Genomic DNA, 19445 nt, shown 5'->3' on the forward strand with positions numbered 1-19445 from the left:
CATGTGCATGCGCGCGCGCACACACACACACACACACACACACACACACACACACTTTACCTGCTTCCCTAGAGATGGCAGCTAAAATACTTTCTCAGGCGGAGAGGGTTTCCTTCATATGAAACAAGATCGGAAGTGTGTTTTTCTTGGTCTGTGACCCATGTGGGGACTCTGCTTCCTGATCTGGTTTCTCGGTAGCACTACTCTCTACCAGTCTAACCTGGGAACACCTAGGGGCTTCTCTCTGAAGAGTACAGTGTTTCTTCTGCTTGTTGACAGAAGGTGACTTAAGAGTTCTCTCTTCCCCCAGTGAAGCCCTAAGAATGAAACTAAGACTAGAATCATTGTTTTGAAGTCGTGCTCTTTTAGGGTCTTTCTGAGCTGACTTTTAGTGGTATGCTACTTTAATAGATATGGATCTTTGTATTTGAATGGAGCTGTAAAGATAAAAATTAGGTTGAAAAAAATCGTAAGCATGGAATAGGTCTTTCCAGCCTTGTGTAGTCTGCCAGACCACTTTTCTGTAACTGAGTACCCTCATATCTCTAGGAACTGGGGGCCAGAGAGAGGGGACACTGACTGTTGTCTGTTCCAATGCTCAGCTAGTAGAATGTTCTGTATTTAACCCTCTTGATAAGATGGCGTATAGCAGAATGCCTCTTACTGATTCCTTTCCCTTTTTCCTTCCCCGTGCACTTGAGCGTTCTTGCTCAAACACCTCTCTTTTTTCTTTCCAGTTGCAAGGTCCCGTGAGCTCAAGCAAGTCCAGCTGGACCCTCTGCCCAAGACCTTGACCCTGGCATTTGCATCTCAGCTGGAGAAAACGTCTCTCCAATCGAAAGCAGATGTGCCAGAAGCTGACCTTTCTGGAGTGGATGCCAAGCTTGTGTCTAACCTCATGCCCTTTCAGAGAGAGGGAGTTAGGTAGATTCCTGCTCTTCCTCGTGTTCTCTCTCACTTGACCTCCCTTGGCACAGGTGGAGTTCGCACTCGTCTGTGAATACCTCACATACATGTCTGAAGCATCTAGGCGTCAGAGCCAGGTTGCTGTCACCCAAGCCCGTTGTTACCCTTGATTTCACAGTCCGTGAGTTAGCCAGGACTTCAGATTGCACAGGTACAGAAACCCAGTTCACATCAGCTGAAGGAAAGAGATTTCTCAGTGCAGGAACAAGAGACCCAGGGTTTCCCAGTAAGCTCTCTGCTTTCTTCTTAGCCTGTACCTCAGCTTGTCTCTGCCAGGTTCAGTTCAGGGGCTTGTGGCTGGTGTCCCATGGTTTAGCACAGCATAGACTTAAGTGCTGTTTCTAGGCTGTAGAAAGGGGAGCTGCTGCTTGTGGCTGCTGAGAGGATAGGGATACCCATTGGCCTATGTGCTGCTGGGCCTTGGCATGCTGGCCTCTGGTGGCCAGAGAGCTCCTCAGTTGGTGCACCTTGGGAAACCAGTACCAAAAAGGCCAAGGGCAGCTGAAGTCCATATAGTACCCATAAGCTGATTAGAAGAGACTGCTCTCTTTGGTTTTTGCTGTCTAAGAAGGAAAGAAAAAGAACTGTTCGCCAGCTCATTACTAGGTTTCGGAGCCAGCAACAGTTTTTCACAAATTAGACAAAGAGGCCCGGAGTTTGGCAGAGGGGACCGGATGTCTGATGGCACAGACATTCACCATCATTTCCACTCTCGTTACTTCCCTCCCTTTGGAGAGATGATGGTCATACTATTTAGGAAGCTGCCAAGCACCAACAAAAGTGCTTTGTCTCCTGCTCCTCCCTTTCTCTGGGGCAGGTAGCCTTTACTCCAGTCTCACGGTCTCGCTTGGGAGTGCATCAGGAGGCACTGCTCCTGAGAGGTGAGACTCTAGTCCAGGCCTGTCTGGTGATAGACTCCACCTTTATCTACAGACTTAAGTGTTTGAGGTGCGCAGCCAAAACAAAGCCATGCCCTCAGGCTCTCGCCATCTGTCCTTTTTGCCAGTAGCTTCGGTCACTGCCGCCGCCACCCTGCTCCTTAGCATGTAGCGTGGTCTTCAGATGCTGTGTTTCTAACTCCCCAGACTCTTCTGTCCATCCTGGGCACATTTCTCAATGGAGATCAAATCCTTGGATGCAGATGTTGCATCATGGGCTCCCTGTCCCCCAGACCCCCTGTGCCCAGGTCGGGCCGAGTTTTCCCACTGCAGTTTCTCTCTGGTGGTCTATCTCCATCCCCCGCCAGTGTACTGACGGTCTGCGTTGTTCCTATCCGGCCCCCCACTCTCCCCTTACTCTGTCCCCTAAATGGCTCGTGCCCTGGCCTTTCTGGAAAAGTCTTGCTGTAGGCAGGACCCATTCTGGGCAGTACAGCAGCCAGCATAGGGGGGCCCTCAGCTCTGTGGGGTTGTGGGGTTGTGGGGTGGCAGGTTAACTAAGATGAACAGGATGCCGCCATGTAGTGATACCCACCTTACCCTGTCTGTCTGCGTGCAGCTTTGCCATATCAAAAAGAGGCCGCCTGCTACTTGCCGATGACATGGGCCTAGGGAAGACCATCCAAGCCATCTGCATAGCAGCTTTTTACCGAAAGGAATGGCCACTGCTGGTGGTTGTGCCTTCCTCTGTGCGCTTCACCTGGGAGCAGGTTAGTTCTTGCTTGGGAATCATTGGGAAAGGGCCTCCTTAGGGCTAGAGCATCAGAATAATAATGTCAAGGCAAGCCCTGGGATGGTTAAAGGTCTAGATGTGGGTCAAAGACCAGCAGAAAAATAAGCTGGTCCCTGAGGACGAGGAATCATGTTATTCCCACAGGGAGGAAAGCCAGTCGCTAGCTTAGAGACCTCTTGCCAGCCCCTCATCAGATACCGTACCTCCGTGCTGTTGTAAATAAGACTTTCTATCTACCCTGCACCGGATTCCTACAATGTCTTTATTTCCTTTGTCTCTCCAAATCCTGGGACACAATACTCAAAGACCCACTTTTCAGATAAACAAGCAGAAGTCCCAAGGTCAAGGCTTTGCCTCCTAAGGAGGCAGCTTCCTGACTTCTCAGTGTTTTGTTTGCCCTAGAGTGGTGTGCATAGTATGTTTGGATGACCTAATAGATGGAGGCCTCATGTGAACACTGAATAATTCAATCCCTTTAAGCAAATCCAGTGAAGGAAGGCCCAGCTCATTTCCAAGCCTATGGCTTATGATGCTGGTGTGTCCAGTTTCGTCACGGATTGAGCTCTTCTTAAGGTTCCAGAGTCACAGTGCAGGGGATGCACCCCAACCTGCCACTGGTGAGGCCTGGATCCTGCCACTACCTGTAGAAAGTGTCACTATGTATCTGTAGGCACTAGATTTCCCTCAGAAAGTCCAGAAAGAATCAGATTGCTGCTTATAACCAGGACCAAGACTAGAGAAGTGATGTCAGGACATAGCAATCCTGAGCAGGGGAGGGGGCACCTAAGTGCTGGGGCCTCCCTGTGGAGATACCCTGGCCTTCCTAAGGCTCCCACACACCTGGTTTATCTAGTGATCCACTGTGGAGGACGGTGGGTGGCTTTGAGGAAATATCGACATAAGTGTTTTCATCGTGCTCAGCAAGCACACCGTCCTTAGATCGTGCTCAGCAAGCACACCGTCCTTAGATCGTGCTCAGCAAGCACACCGTCCTTAGATCGTGCTCAGCAAGCACACCGTCCTTAGAAAGAACTACATTCTTCTCTAACCGGAACATCTAGAGATCCCAGAGGGGGAACCACAGAGGGGGAAGTGGCTGCTCATGGGAGAGAGTCCTGACAGGAAAGTAAAAAGGGAGGGTGGGCTAGAGGCAGGTAGAGGTGGCCAGAGTGTGCCAGATGCAGGAGGATGTGGAGAGGGACCAAGTCTTCTGGGAATGGTAAACTTGCCCCAACACGTCCCCCAGTGCTGTTGATGGGTTGACTAGAATCACCGCCTGTTTAACCGCACTGTCCCCTCCCCTGCAGGCCTTTCTGCGATGGCTTCCATCACTTAGCCCAGAGGACATCAACGTGGTGGTGACTGGGAAGGGCCGCCTAACAGCTGGCTTGGTCAACATTGTCAGCTTTGACCTTCTGAGCAAGTTGGAGAAGCAGCTAAAAACCCCTTTCAAAGTCGTCATTATTGTAAGTAACGGCAGAGCCCTGAAGTATTTGTCTCTTTAGACACTGAAGGTCTCCACAAATTTAGGAAGTTGTGGCCTTTTCGATCCTCTCTGGGTTTGGGGGAAAAGGGGTGTTAGAACTCGCTGCCTTTCTCTTATAGAGGATGATTTTTTAATTCCCTTCCTGAGCAGCTCTTATGCCTGTGTACCAGAGTTTCCTGAGGAAGGTTTTAAACAGGTGGGATGAGTCTGTTCAAAGGGTTCTCGTCCATCCCTCCCACATCGGGAGACTAGGGATGGAGGTCAGAGTGTGTGCACCAGGCCATTCTGGGTTGCAGGGACTATGGCTGTGTCAGGAATGGTGTGCGCCTGCACTGGTACCACCATGTCAGTGTGGCTGAGCCGTACAGTTCAGCAGTCAATAATTCTCTTCTGCCTGGTATAAGGACACACCCCTATCCCTGCTAAAAGAAAGTCAGTTTTTAAAGATGTCGTCACCTTCCTCCAGATCTGATGGTGCCGCTTTTCAGGCACTGACTTTCCTTTTCATCTTCAGACTCCATGACCATCTGGGAAGACTTGGTAGCCAGCCAGCTGTCAGTATAGACTATGTAGACGTGGTTCTAAATGCAAACACGGCAGGAGCTCAGAGCAGGGAGGGAGAAGACCTGGTTGCAGACCCCAGGAAATGTTTAGTGCATACTGGACATGAGAACCACCCTGTGTTCTTAGCGTATGCAAAGAGAACACGCATTTTATCAAAGCTATTTTGGTAATCTGTGTCTGTTGGGGAGTCATGTTGGGCTTGGCACAAATTCATGTGTGGTTTAAAAGGATGCCAGCATTCCAGTGAACTGGAATATTAGAACAAATATCCCAGGATGGTCATGGTGGCTCCAGGATGTGGAGTGATGGCTGTCTTTCCTGACCGTTCCCTTGCATTAGGTGTTCCACATAGAGCCACTGCTCTCACCTGTGCTCCCAAGCGGCACTGCCCTTAATTCACTCCCGACAGTGTAGCACATCCATCCTTTCCCACAGCCGCAGAACAAGCACGTGGGAGAACCCTTGGCTGAAACTCCGTGGCCTCAGAGTTCGTGTGTTTCCGTCCCTGGCTCATCACTCAGCCAGCTTTGAGATTGAGGCAAGTCGCTTGCCACTCGTGTTGCTTTGTCCTCAGATGAAGCAAACAGCCTGCCATCTCCTGGCTTCACGGCACCAAGGGACAAAGTGGCAGCTCTGAGAAGCACGCATTTCGGATGGGGCTTCTTGTCTCGAGCCTCTGCCTATGGTTTATTCTGGCAGGGGTTTCTTTTTTTTTAACCTGAGCTTAAAAGGGCCAATTCCCTCTCATGCCTGACACATTTCTGCAACTTCTCTCTATGAATGTCTTTCTCTTGACTTTTGTGAGGTCTTATCATGAATCAGGATCATGAATGTAGCAGCCCAGCCATCTGGGGGATGCTGTCTTGACAACTGGGGGCAGTCACCTCACTCTGTCCACTGTGTCTTTGAAGCCTCCCTGCCTTTTAACCACTGCTGAGATGGAGCAAGTTGGAAGCTTATAGATTCTTCCAGGGACAGAGGGAGGGTCACTAGTAGCCCCTGGTACAGGGGATACTCGTTAGGGGGCAGGATGGCTTTGAGGGCTGCCCCTGTGTTAGCTTATTTAGACATAGCAAGCAGATACACTTACATCCATTATATCTGATAGTGTTATATCTATTTTATGGGTAGAGAAACGGATACCATAGAGAGGCCATTCAGTGGCTCAGAGTCATTCAGCAAGCAACCGGACTATGCCTCCTGGGAAGGAATATGCTCTTGATTCCTTTGTCTTTAGAAAATACGGCAAATTTTATGTTTGTTTACTTACAGAATGTTAACTGTAAATCCATCAAATGCTATATTTTCGACACAACGGTCCCCCAGAGGACAGGGATCAGTCTGTTTTTTGTTTCTCAGTTCCCACAGTGCTTTGTGTGCATGGCTGTGGTGGCATAACTGTCTGTTTGCTGCCAGTGTATCTCATCTGCCATTCCGGCTGCTCTGCAGAGGCCAAGAGCAGTGCCAGACCGCAGAGCTTGACACCATTCGAGAGCACGTAGTGGGTCTTCACATACCTGACTAATGGCCAGTTGTGAGGTGTTTGCCACAAGGTGGCAAGTCAGCTCTCGGGGCTTTATCCACCTACGTGGCTAGTGGGCACATTGGGACAAGTATTAACTAACCACCTTTCCAGGTGGAAAACTGCCCTAGAGAAAGAGATAATAACTTACCCAGTGTATAGTGAAGAAGCTGCCCGAGTCTGGGTCCTTCTCAGTGTACTACTCCATCTCCTTAAACAGCAGTGGGCCAAGCGAGGCATCCTCATGGCAGATACCGAGCCAGACTTCAGTCAGTGGGCCGTCATAGATCAAGGACTGCCCGTGTTCACCCACATGGTTGTTCGTTGCAGGATGAATCGCACTTCCTCAAAAACATCAAGACTGCCCGATGCCGAGCAGCTGTGCCTATCCTAAAGGTAAGTGTGGCCGAGAGGAGACATGGGGCCTTAGCCCGACTCTTGCTCAGGCTCGGGGTACGCTGGCCAAACAGATGTGGCCAGGCCAGTGAGCTATGGGCAGGGCACAGTGTTGACACTGAGTGTCTGTCCTTGGGCTATGTGCTTGTTCACATGCTGCCACGAATCAGGTCTTCCTGAGGGTCCCAGACTCAGATGGGAAGGGACCCCAAGTCTTCTCCTTGGCTTCTGCCAGCACAAGAAGCCTGTGACAGTTATAACCAAACAGCTCAGGAGAAAGTGCTTCTCTTGTAGTGGCAAAGGTGTCAAGGCGTGGTGTGTTATCTAAGGGCGGAACCAGGCCAGGTATGGGTGTCAGAGAATAACCTCAGGCAAAGCTGAGGCTTGTCTGGTAAGCTGCTGGATCCCTTTTACACTGTCCAGGGGCTGCAGTTAATCCGAAGGCCAGCTTTTCTCCCTTCTGTTCTCAGGCCTGCCCCTCCCTATTCCTGAACACACAGACTGCCGCTGTGTGTTCTGCTTCTGAGCAGGCAACAGGAGGCCTGAGAGCAGGGTCAAGTCTTTCTCCATACACGTTCTGATGCAGTCCTGTCCTTGTCGTTTCCTGTGTTCTATGCCATACTCCTCAGAGATAAGCCCCAAAATGCCACTTCCCCCCCAAGGTTAGGAAGTAGGGGAACAGCAGCAGCACTTGCTTGCTTTCTTTTTTTTTTTTTGGTTCTTTTTTTCGGAGCTGGGGACCGAACCCAGGGCCTTGCGCTTCCTAGGCAAGCGCTCTACCACTGAGCTAAATCCCCAGCCCCACAACAGCGCTTTCTAATGGCAAGTGAGACGCCACTCACAGATGACTCTGGGAGAACGGCTACTTGGCGTGGACTGAGCAAGCAGAGCATTCTGTTTAAACAGCCTGGGTTGTGTGCGAGCTTTGGAAACCACAGCACTAGCTGAGGCTTGTGGTTCATACCTTCACTATCAGCACTTGGGAGGCAAATGCCAGGCAGATCCACGTAGTCCCAGGACACCTACATAGAGACTCTGTCTTAAATATGTAAACAAACAAACAAAAATAAAACCACAGCATGTACTGCCTAAAGCAAGCTTTTGTTTTTATGTGAACCAAGGAAAGCAGATGCACTAAATGCTAGCCAAGTTCACCGTCTGAAAATTAATTTTCCCACCTTTCCACAACTGTCTAAGAAGTAATTTCAAGGTTTAAAATTTTTAAAGTAGCCATAAGTCAAGGTTATGTTATATGCTCCAGATCAAAAATATAAGTCTTTAACTTAATGCTTGACTCCATTATAAACTTCTATATATCAGTATCCACTTCTGGCCACACGTAAATGAAATATCATCCCAGGGCGGTGACCTGTCTAGGGGAAAACTTTAATATGCTGTCCTTAGAAAAATATTAATACATCTTGGTACCATGGTTCCAGTATTACGGCGTCAGCACAATGAAATCTCTACCTCTGGTTGTTTAGACAAAAGAAATTGAACAGTAGAGTAATCATGTATTTAAGTTCTGATATGACATCTTGTTAGCAGCCACTTTGGTTTTGTTGCCTGGGTTGGCACATGGGGCCTCACAGTGGGGTCTGAAATGAGTGTCTGTGGCCAGACTTCCGGAAGCAGCTTACACATCTTTAATACCGTGGGTCTGTTTCAGGGTGATGTTCTAAAAATGACTTTAAACTGCTAACTACTAGATGGTACTTTGCATCTGCAGAGTAGGACTGAGTGAATATGGCTGCTATTCATGAAGGTGTCTTGAGCTCTTCTGAAACACTGACTCCCCCTAGTGCTTTGTAGTGAACCGGCGGGGTGGGGCGGGGGAGGAGTGAGGGCTTCCCTGTGCCAGTCTGTTAGCACCCTTCTCTTCTCTGCTGTATCCTCAGATCCAGCCCTGCTACCCATGCTGTGGGGCAGAGGCGTGCATGCTGGGATATTTAGCAGTGTTCTTGGCCTCTCCCAGCACTGTCACCTCCTGAGTGTGACAGCTGAGCTGACCTCCAGTTGTTACTCCCTGTCGCAGCCTGTAGAGAACGAGTCGCTCCTGACCCGCATCCTAGCCCGTTAACCCCCATAAAGAAGCAGTGATCTCAAATCCCTAAGAACTGAATCTAGATGCTTTTGAAATAAGACAATGGCCCTTGATTTTTCCTTAGGAATACGCAGGGTCTTGGGAATATATTCTTGGCCTGGGTTCAGTCCTCAATACCAGATATTTTCAGCAAATGCATCAAGAGGCAATTAGATTTTAGTATACAAGCAGATGGTGGAATGAGAGCAGGGTTTTTTGTTTGTTTGTTTGTTTTGTTTTCTATTTTTGTTGTTGTTGTTGTTATTTGATTGAAACAGAATCACAGGTTGTCCTCCAACTCTGTATGTTCTTGTGTTCTTGATCCCCCTGCCTCACCTCTCCAGCGCTGAACCAGGCAAGTTCCTACCACACCCAGCTGTTTGGCTTCAAACTTGCTATGCAGTTGAGGCTGGCCTTGAACTTTTGATCCTCCGGCCTCTGCCTCCAGAGTTCTAGCATTTCAGATATATACCACAATACCTATTTGCTTTGATGTAGTGTTAGGGTTGAATGCAAGGTTGTATGTATGTGTATATATATGTGTATATTATGCATGCGTGTGTGTGTGTGTGTGTGTGTGTGTGTGTGTGTGTGAGTATGTTAGACTGGCACCAACTGAGCTACATCTTCAGCCTAAAGACATAGCTTCTGTGCATGGTGACAGTAGTCAGTGTCATAAGAAACTGGTGTCACTGTCCCTAGGAATAAGCCTTCTTTCTTTCTTCCCCACAGTACTGTGCCTACAAAGCTAATACCAAGAAAAAATGACTCTATTTTTATATATAAATTTGTAAAAATAGGCAAGATAGAAAACAATCGAGGAGCAAAGTTAAAATCTCCTGAAACCACTTTTTCTAACAGGTCAGTAATGGGGCAAGATCATCTCGAATGATTAACCTCCATCAGCAGGCAGTTGGCTGTTAGAAATAGTTCTTCGTGTAAATGAACATCCTGTTATAATGTGTTCTTGCTGGATTGGTCCCTACAAGCAGAACTACTGGGTCAGTTTCCTTCTGACCAAGTGTCACTGTTTCCTCGTGTGTCGTCTAAGTGGTGGCTCTTTTCCTCCAAATGGTGATTCGAATTCCTCTTCAACATGTAGAGTGGGTTTTGTTTAGTTGTTTACATTAAATGTTTGGATGCTGAGTCAAATAGCAAAATTTATTTATCTTTAGTTTTAGGTTGTATTTTGTGTGTCTGGGTGTTTTGCTTACACGTGTGGCTCTGCATCGCTCTCCTGTCTGGTACCCATGGGGGCCAAAAGATGGCATCAGATTAGAAGATGGCGTCAGAGTCCCTTGGACTAGGTTGAGCGCTACCGTGTGGTTGCTGGACTCAAACCCAGATTTTTTGGACGAGCAGCCAGTGCTCTTAACCACTGAGCCTTCTCTCCAGCTCCACCTCCACTTTTAAGGAGGAAAGCCACCAACATCCCAGCGTCTTCCCCAGTGAATGTTTCCCTTTTCCTGAGTGTAGTTTTGTTGTTTGTTGGTTTTGTCTTTGGCAGAGTCTTGTGTATCAGAGGCCAGGAGTGGCCTTGGACTCCTGATCTTCCTGCCTATATCTTCCAGGCACAGGTATAGGACACCAGTCCCCACTACAATAATTGGCTAAATGAGAAGTCAGCTAAATATCTGGGGCTTTTTGTGCTTGTTTTCTTTTCTTTTTAAATAATAGATGATTACGTTTACAAAAAATACACTACAGTTTAGAAAACAAAACTTGTCTTTTTCTCCCATCTTTGGATCTTTCCTCTTTCCTGTCCCTCAGGGATACCTAACAGCCATCAGATTCATGCTTACTTCTGTAAGAAAGTCGAAGTGTGTGCTTTCTTCTCTGTAGAGTGTTCCACAGCTCCTGCTTTGTCACTGTTTCTTCTTCCTTCCTTTCTGAGACAGAGCATTGTGTAGCCCAGGCTGGCCTTGAACTCCTCGTTTTTTTGCCTCTGCCTCCCGAGTGCCTAGATCACAGCTGTGCGCCACCATATCCAGCTGCTCCAACCTGTCCAGCTTTGGCGCTGACCTATGCCGTTGTTGAGAGCGAAGGCACGCAGACATTCCTACTGAAAAGCTGTGATTGGGTGGGTGCACGCTAGCAGCCCGCAGACTCAGTGCATCTATTATACACCACTGAATGAGGAAGCAGCTGCAGGAGGAGGGGGGCTGACTCCTCAGTAGGACATCTCTGGAGGGAGCATTCTCAGATTGCAGGCGTTTGGAGGAAGCATGGATGATTAATGGTTTCTGCCACACTGGTTTTAGCTAAAGGCCAATATTCTTAACATGGCACTTGGACAGGGGCACAGCTCTCCCATTTCCCTGAGCCTAAGCCAGAGAAGGCTTTGCCCTTGGTGTGTGTGGCACTGCGATCCTTGGCATGGCCATGCTCCTGTCTGCAAAGCACACTCACTCGGGATTTCATTCGTTCCCCACACCTCGTTTTATAACAACCACGGCTTTATATCTATCAATTCCCCTGGATTGTGCATCTTGAAAATCATGCTATGTCATTCCAAAGAACCACCTCATTCTTGCACGTAGCATGCCGTTGTATAAGTCTGCCAAGTTGGGTATCCTCTCTTCTCTTTGGATTCAAACCCAAACAGAGGTTTTTATGTACAACACTGAAGTAACTGTCTTTTCTTGAGGCACAGAAGGGGTGCAGGGTTAAAAAAGCAACCCCTGCAAAAAGCCTCTGCTTTTCATCCCCTCTATCCTTCTCCCACGGTCCAGCCTTGGAAGTGCATGAGAGAACTCACTGTTGGCTCACCCTAGCTTGGCCCAGGCTCCATCCTAGGCAGACACAGCTGCCCTGGGAGTGGGTTCAGGATGATGGCGGGTTTCTCCTGTTCATGAAACTTTTCATCTCCACCTTTGTTTTTTGTTTTTTTGTTCTGCTGCTACTTTCCTGGGGTAGACTAAAGCCACAGAGATGCTACAGACGTCATTCAGGATGCCCATTGTTCTATCAATGAGCCTGCCTTAAACTGGGCAGGAAATTATAGGCCTCAGAAATTGAACTAAGGAAAATCACAGCCGGAGACATTCACAGCTCTGCAATCAGAGTGGGAGTAGGCATGGGCAGGACTGCGAGGGCAGAAGTGCATTTCGAGAATTATATGTATTGCATATTTATGAGGGCTCCTCTTTCTTCCCATGATTACACTCTTATTGTCTTTAGGAGTCAACCTCTCCACTTTACTACCTTCTTCCCTTTGGACATCCAGTTCATGTGGCTGCCTTGTATTCCTGCCATTAACTCAAGGTTAACAAGCGGTTTCCAGGCAGCCGAGCTCCACTGTGGAGTCTCTTCCAAAGCTGCGTGAATTTCACCTCGCAGACGTGATGCTACAGTCTCCTCTTGATCCACTCTTTCCCGCCCTCTAAGAGGTGTGTGATCTGGGTGTGATGGCCTCTGTCAGGCCTGAGTCAGGGAAGTAGAGATCCCCAGTCTTCCCCATTGGTTCTCCAGCTGTTTAGTTCCCTCCTGCCCCCTGCCGAGCAGGCTGCTGCACACCCAGACTGCTGCACACCCAGGCTGCTGCAGACCCAGGCCGCTGCACACCCAGGCTGCTTGGTCAGCGGAGCTGGGTCTCATCATCTAAAGTCCTCAGTAATTACGAAATGAGCTTGAGTCTTGAAATGAAGTGATGTTAGTGAAGACTTTTTTCCCTAATAAAAATTAAAAACAAAACAAAACAAAAACAGTGAGTCAAATGCCTCCTGCCCCAGCGTGGAGACTTGAATCTGGATCCCTCGCACTGGGTTTGAGCAGAGTCAGGCAGGTTGCTAAAGCCCATGGGCCAGCCAGCTTAGCCAGGTGGATAAAGACCCTGACTCCAAAAATGAGGTACAGTGATTGACAAAAACACATGGCGTGGACCTCGGCCCCCATGCACATATCACACATGTGTATAATGAACGTGTGTACACACACACACACATACACACACACACACGTAAAACACTAGATAGAAGCTTCTACACAGACTGTCACTGTCATTTCCTCTTGGTACTAACAGAGTCTTTATGGTAAATTTAACTTGAATTTCAGAAATCTGCAGGAAATTCAGGCCTATTGATCTCTCCTCTGCTCTGCTCCAAAGCTGGATCCCTTGTGCTTACTTCATGTTCCCCGCAGCACTAACTAGCTTTCCTCTGAATTTTTCTCAGCATGTAATGTACATTGATTGATTACCTACTTTGTGCCAGACGCAAAGTGCTACAGCGAGTAAGTAGGAGCACAAGCCCACCATAATCTCTGTATCAGCCCGGGATCTGTAGGGGAGCAGAATTTTAGAGTGAAACGTGTGTGCGTGTGCGTGTGTGTGCGTGTGCGTGTGTGTGTGTGTGCGTGTGTGTGTGTGTGCGTGTGTGCGTGTGCGTGCGTGCGTGCGTGCGTGCGTGCGTGTGTGTGTGTGTGTGTGTGTGTGTGTGTGTGTGTGTGTGTGATTTATTAGAGTGGCTTACAGGCTGTGGCTCGGCTAGTCCAACAATGGCTGTGTTCCAACGGAAGGTCCAAGAATCCAGTAGTTGTTCAGTCCATGAGGCTGGATGTCTCAGCTGCTGTTCAGTACACCCCAGAATCCCGGAAAAGTAGGCTGTAACGCCACTGAAGGAATGGACTTGCTAGAGAAAGTAAGGGCAAGCAGGCAAAGAGAGAGGAAGCTTCCTCCTTCTATCTTCTTTATGGATGCTACAAGCAGAAAGGGTAGCCCAGATTAGTAGATCTCAAAGATCTGGATTAAAAGTGGGTTCTCCCACTTCAAATGATTGATTTTAAGAAAAAAAAAAATCCCTCATAGGTGTGCCCAACCATTTGGGTTTTAGTTAATTCCAGATGTAGTCACATCGGCAACCAGGAGCAGCCTTCACAATCTCAGGGGGCTAGCGAGAGTGGTCCAGGGAGTTCAGGAGGGGAAGTGCTGTGACAGCAGCTAGGTGGACTGAGGAATGGCAGTTGACACCTAACTGCTCATATCAGCAGACTGATTTTTGCAACACATGTTGTCTTCTTTAGCTAGAGTGCCTTGATTTAAAGACCACTCGGTTCTAGAGTGAGGCTTGTCTTCGCCATCTTTGGTAAAGGAAAGATCTGACATGTTTAAAGGTGAGAGCGGGCTGGACAGTAGAGAAGAATGCTTGCTGCTGTTCCCAAAGAAGTGCATTTGTTCCCACTTGTCTGTCCACAGTTATCTGTAGCTGCAGCTGCAGCGAGTCCAGTGACCATCTGGTGTCCACTGGCGAGACCTTATGCTCACACTCAGAAAAATAAATATATAAAGTTGAGAACAGCAGTGAGAGCCCAGAGAGTAGAAGGTGGAGCCGCTGCAGCCTTGGGGATTTTGCTGTTCCTGGGGTGGAGGTAGGGACACCCAGTTCCCGCCTCATTGTGGCACTTTTGATATTTCGTATTAGGGAATCCCTCACAGGAATAGAAGTCCCTTTCCCCCCACGGTGTTGAGAACATCTTTGGCTGTTTTGTCTTTAGGTTGCCAAGAGGGTGATCCTGCTGTCGGGCACACCTGCCATGTCGAGGCCTGCAGAGCTCTACACACAGATCATTGCTGTCAAGCCAACCTTCTTCCCTCAGTTTCATGCTTTCGGACTGCGCTACTGTGATGCCAAGCGGGTATTCATCCTCCTGTCTCTATGCCCCCTTACCCTCACGTTGACACTTTTCTCTTAGGGAAGGTCCCAGGAGTTACTCCGCAGATGTGAAGGGCTCTGAGTGGTGCTGTCTGCGTCCAGCTCACAGGTCCTGAGCAAGGCTCAGCTGGGGCTGCAGAAGGAAAACCCAAGCCAGAAGCAGCTCCAGAAAAGGCACTGAGGCAGGTTAGAGGGACCAGCATAGGCAGGGCCAAGAAAGCAGATGAAATAATGAGAGAACCTTGGAGCACATAGAACGGAGCAAGACGGCAGGCTGACCTCAGAGAACCTTGGAGTGCTAGAATGAAGCAAGATTACAAGCTGTCTTGGGAGGGGCTAGTCTGTGAGCTTGTGCTCATAAGTAGTAACTCCCAGGGGACAGTTGTCCCTGATCTGCAAACCAACCCTCAGGTTATGACTCCAAGCCTGCCGTCTGCACAACTTCAGCTCTCCAAGGATGGCCTAGAGTACTGAAGCAGAAATGCTATGCAGTCATTATCACCGTTTGTAAACCCTCGCCAACTCAGACCTTAGGAATTTGTTTTAAGATCAAATAGCAAATATACCGAGTCCCTATTTGCCTCAGAGACACTGATACTTGGGCGAAATGGCAATCTGTGAGTGAGAATCCCTGCTATGTGAATTCACGATTGCTTCCCACATTCTAAATCTACTTTTAAAATAGGAAACCTTTAGATATTAAGAAACATTTCCATTTACTCACAAAGTACATCTAATGTAAATTACAGTGCTTTGCAGGGTTAATGGCAGACTGTTTTGTTAGGTGGTTGTTGAATGCTTAAAAGCCACATATTTCATTAACACAGCTAGCAGCTCACTCCTCGTGATTGTTTCCAGAGTAGATTGTTTATTCCTTTTTGAATGATGCTTACCTCAGCCCTGTCTGCAAATGACCTGCTTTCTGAGCAGGACTCCTCCCTCAACGAGCTAGTCTGTAGATGAACTGGGAGGACTGAAGGTGGGGTTCATTATTCTGACTCTGATGGTCCCATCCTCCGTCCCCAGTGTCTGACACTCTGAGGTACCATCCTCAAATTTGATTGTCCTGTCCTCCATCTCCAGTGTCTGACACCCTAAGGCACTGTCCTCAAGTCTGGCTTACTTTCCTTCCCACTCGACTTTCCTCACCTCAGTTGCAGGCATAGACAGTGTCTGTGTTTTCTTTATACCCTCCTTACCACCCAGCTACTGCTTGAGACCTCGTTAGAATGCGATTATTCCAGGTTAAAAGTGTTGGTGTTATTCAATGTTAACCTATAAGATTAAGAGGTAAGAATATTAAACTTGGGGGGTTGGGGATTTAGCTCAGTGGTAGAGCGCTTGCCTAGCAAGCGCAAAGCCCTGGGTTTGGTCCCCAGCTCCAAAAAAAGAAAAGAAATGAAAAAAGAATATTAAACTTGGGGGAAAGCTATCCAAATTAATTATGATACTTGCATGCCTTCACAAGATTGTTTTAAAGTACATCCTAGAGGGCAAGCTGTTTCCCCACCCCCTAGATTTATGCACTGAGAGCCCTCACTAGAGAAAGCAGCCTGTGCCAAACTCCTCTAGTAACTAGTGGCTGTCGAAAGGGACGGAGGGAGGAAGGAAGGAAGAAAAGAAGGAAGGAAGGAAGAAAAGAAGGGAGGAAGGAAGGAGGGGAGGAAGGAAGGGAGGAAGGGTGAGCACTGGGCCAGTTTATCTCTCTCCCGTGACCATCCCCTCGGTCTAGCAGACCCTTACCCTGTCTCCAGCATTGCTCTCCGCCCTCTGACTCCTCTGAAGTGAGCAAGCCCAGCTCCTCACCTGGTGGCTCATGGTAGGAAGACACTGAGCTGTGACTGCAGAGCAGAAGAGGCCTCGTGCTCCATGGGTTCTGCGTAGAAATCAGTCCTATTTCTAAGATTGCTAGGGAAGGTAGGATGTGATTGATTAATTGATGATTGATTGAAGATTGCTGTGGTGGGTTCAAACCCAAGGCCTTACAATGCCAGGCGACTGCTGTACTGCCACTCAGCTATACCCAGCCAGGGCTTTTCCCTAACTCTCTGAGAGAGAAAAGGACCATGCTTTGAGGGATAGCCTAGGCATCCCAAAACTTTGCTCTGGTTTCAGCTATGCCGTCTGGAGCTCCCAGGCTAACAGACATCTCCTCTTTTCTCTTCAGCTCCCTTGGGGCTGGGACTACTCGGGCTCCTCCAACCTGGGTGAGCTGAAGCTGCTGCTGGAGGAGGCAGTCATGCTGCGGCGGCTCAAATCTGATGTCCTTTCCCAGCTTCCAGCCAAGCAACGCAAGATGGTGGTGGTCAACCCTGGTCGGATCAGCACCAGGGCTAAGGCAGCCCTGGATGCAGCAGCCAAAGAAATGACCAAGGACAAAACTGTGAGTGTGGGCCGTGAGTGGGCGGGCACAGCCATGCTGTCCTCCTGAAAGCTGCTCTGTGTCTGTGGTGTGGAGTTCTCTGCACCTGGCTTGCTGTTGTCTCTTCTGCCTCCCTGAGCTAGAAGATCTGAGCGTGTGAGAGTGCCGGTGTCGGCTTGCGCTGGGTATCTCGGGTTGTCTTAAGCCGGGATCGGTATTCAGAGTCAAAGGCTCACAAAGCTGAGCTTGAGTGCAGCTCTCCTGCCTTTTACCTTAGAACAGCACACAACGCTCTGCTGGCTGCTTTTAGTCCATGCTCTTATTCGGTGTCAGGCTATGGAGAACTCTATATCCGCTCTATTTCTGCCTTTACAGATAAAAGCCTTATAATCTTGACTAACAAAAAAATACACAGCCATTTATAATTTTTACATTTGGGCCCCTGATAGTCCCCCAAACAAAGGCAGTCAGACTCTGCTATGATTCCAGACTCTCCAACGTGACACGAAATGACCAGAGATAAAATGAGAGATGCTTTTAGTGTTGCTTACGGAGGGAGAAGCAAGATTGACCAGGAACTTTGAAGAAATTGGGCAGGAAAGAGGAAGCCCTGGTGGATTGTGGTTCCATATTTAGTGGGTGCTGAATTGCGTGTAATGTACCCAGAATGCCCAGAGAAAGGGAGAGGTCCCTGCATAGAGTTTTCCACTGATGTGGACAGCGCGGACCACGTTCTTTTGTTGTGGTGCTGTGGTTTGGTTTTTCTCTTGGCACAAGGTCTTGCTTGTAGCCCAGCCCAGTCTCCAACTTACAGCCCTCCTGCCTCTGCCTCTTGGCGGCTAAGGTAGCAGGTGTTTGCGACCATGTCTAGCTAGAACAGTGGTGCTCTAAGCTGTAATTTGGTATCACAGGGTTCTGTGTCACTAAAACTTAGTTTTGGTGGTCTTCCTCTGATTTCTACAAATAAAATTCAGTAAGTAGAAACTTTGTAAATCTTACATATTATCTTCCCTTTTTTGTTGCTGTTGTGGGGGAGGATGCCTTGCTCATGGTGAATGTGCTTTACCACTGAGCTCACCCCAGCCCATAGCTTGCTTTCAGACAGGGTCTCACTGTGAAATGACGTAAGTGAAGTCTGAGCTGCGGTAAAGTTCCTAGAGCATCCAGCCGAGAGCCCAGAGCCCTTCTCAGTCCAGCACCTGATTTGCTGTCCAGCCCCTGAAGTCCTCACGGAAACCAGTGTTCAGCTTCATTCAGGAAGGAGAAGCAGCAGTGGCCAGCAGGGGACTGGGTGATCACAGTCAAAGCCCCACCAGTTGCAAAACCCCGTAGTCCATGAGTAACCAACCATGTTTGCCCAGTTAGTCAGTTAAGGAGACTTGTGGCTTTGCAGGAAGTCCCCTTGTTACTGTTAGTTTCAGTCCCAGGTACCTCTCAGCCTGCAGGTACCCTACTGGCCTGTCTGTCAGGGGCTGGTTCTTTGTTCTTTCACAGCGTTCCATCCAGAAGACGTTATTCTAACCTTTGTGTGTAAAGCAAAAGGAGAGCAGCCATTTATTAGAATCTGTTACAATGAACGCTGCTCTCACTGAGGAAAGCTGGTTATAAGGGTCCTTTATCTAAAGCTGCTTCTGATCAGCAGAGAAACAAGAAAACGAAGCAGGTCCATGCAGCCCCAGGGACAGCATCCCTTCTCCCTTGTCACTTGGCGATCCAGTCAAACCTCTCTCTGTCCACTGAACAGAAATCTGAAAACCCCAGTGTATCTATTTTAATAAGAGTCTAGGACTCAGAATCAAAGAATGCAAGTTGTTTAAAAATCCCTTGCCCATAGCTAGAAACCAGTTGAGACCATTAATGGATACTATGATTTCTACTCGGTTTGGGAAATTTTTTCTTTTCTTTTTAAGGATAAAACTATTGACTTCTCCCACATTGAAATGTATTGTGGCTGAGGATGAGGTCGGTGCTGGACTTGCTTAACACGGACAGGTTCCTGGGTTTGATCCCCTGCTCTGCAGAAAGAGAAAATACAGTGGTGTCAATAATACAGTAGATGTGTGCTGTGTAGAATAGTGTGTGGCACTGTGACTTCTGGGCGTGGTGCTTTATTTATGTGTCAGCTACTGACTCCCACTGTCAGGCTCCAAGCCCAGATACTTGAGCTCCTGAGAAACAGTTTCTATTAGAAGTGCAACAACTAAAGCCACCTCGTGCTTCACTTTACCCTGCTCCGCTGAGCGGTGAGCCCTTCCGCATAGCAGTCCTCACTTCTGAGTTACAACATACTTGTCTCACCGAATCCTGCATGGCCATAATATAAGTAGTGTTGTTATCTTTTTTACCATTCTATTAAAGTAATTATCTTCGATTTCACATATTTTTGCATGTAACATTTGTATGTTAAGGTATTATGCATGTATATGGGGGCAATAACATGCTACAGCATACAAGTGCAAGTCAAAGGACACACCCTATATATGGGCATTCTATATAAAAAATATTTTATCTGCCTATAACTTTCTGTTATAAAATAAAATATGTAAAATATAACTAGATATATATATATAATACATACAACAAGCAAATGAGGTTTTTTTTAATCTTATTAGATTTTTTCTTAAATTTTTATGCATGCGTGTTTTGTGTATATGGGTATCTGTGTACCATGTGCATACTTGATGCCCAAAGGGATCAGAAGAGAATATTGGATACACTATAACCTGAGTTATGGATGGCTGTGATGT

General features: G+C 47.9%; 1 protein-coding gene across 7 annotated transcripts in view; it reads left to right on the forward strand.

Moving 5' to 3' along the window:
• Smarcal1 (Swi/SNF related matrix associated, actin dependent regulator of chromatin, subfamily a-like 1) overlaps positions 1-19445 on the forward strand; it is a 45961-nt gene that overhangs the window by 12646 nt on the left and 13870 nt on the right. For all 7 annotated transcript variants that reach the window (XM_039083662.2, NM_001108222.1, XM_039083659.2 and 4 more), the window contains 6 exons: positions 738-924; positions 2464-2614; positions 3945-4103; positions 6540-6605; positions 14179-14319; positions 16504-16719. In XM_039083662.2, the coding sequence (XP_038939590.1) occupies positions 738-924; positions 2464-2614; positions 3945-4103; positions 6540-6605; positions 14179-14319; positions 16504-16719 (920 nt within the window). The remainder of the gene's footprint in view (positions 1-737; positions 925-2463; positions 2615-3944; positions 4104-6539; positions 6606-14178; positions 14320-16503; positions 16720-19445) is intronic.

This window comes from Rattus norvegicus, chromosome 9, assembly GCF_036323735.1.
Source record: "Rattus norvegicus strain BN/NHsdMcwi chromosome 9, GRCr8, whole genome shotgun sequence".
NCBI lineage: Eukaryota > Metazoa > Chordata > Mammalia > Rodentia > Muridae > Rattus > Rattus norvegicus.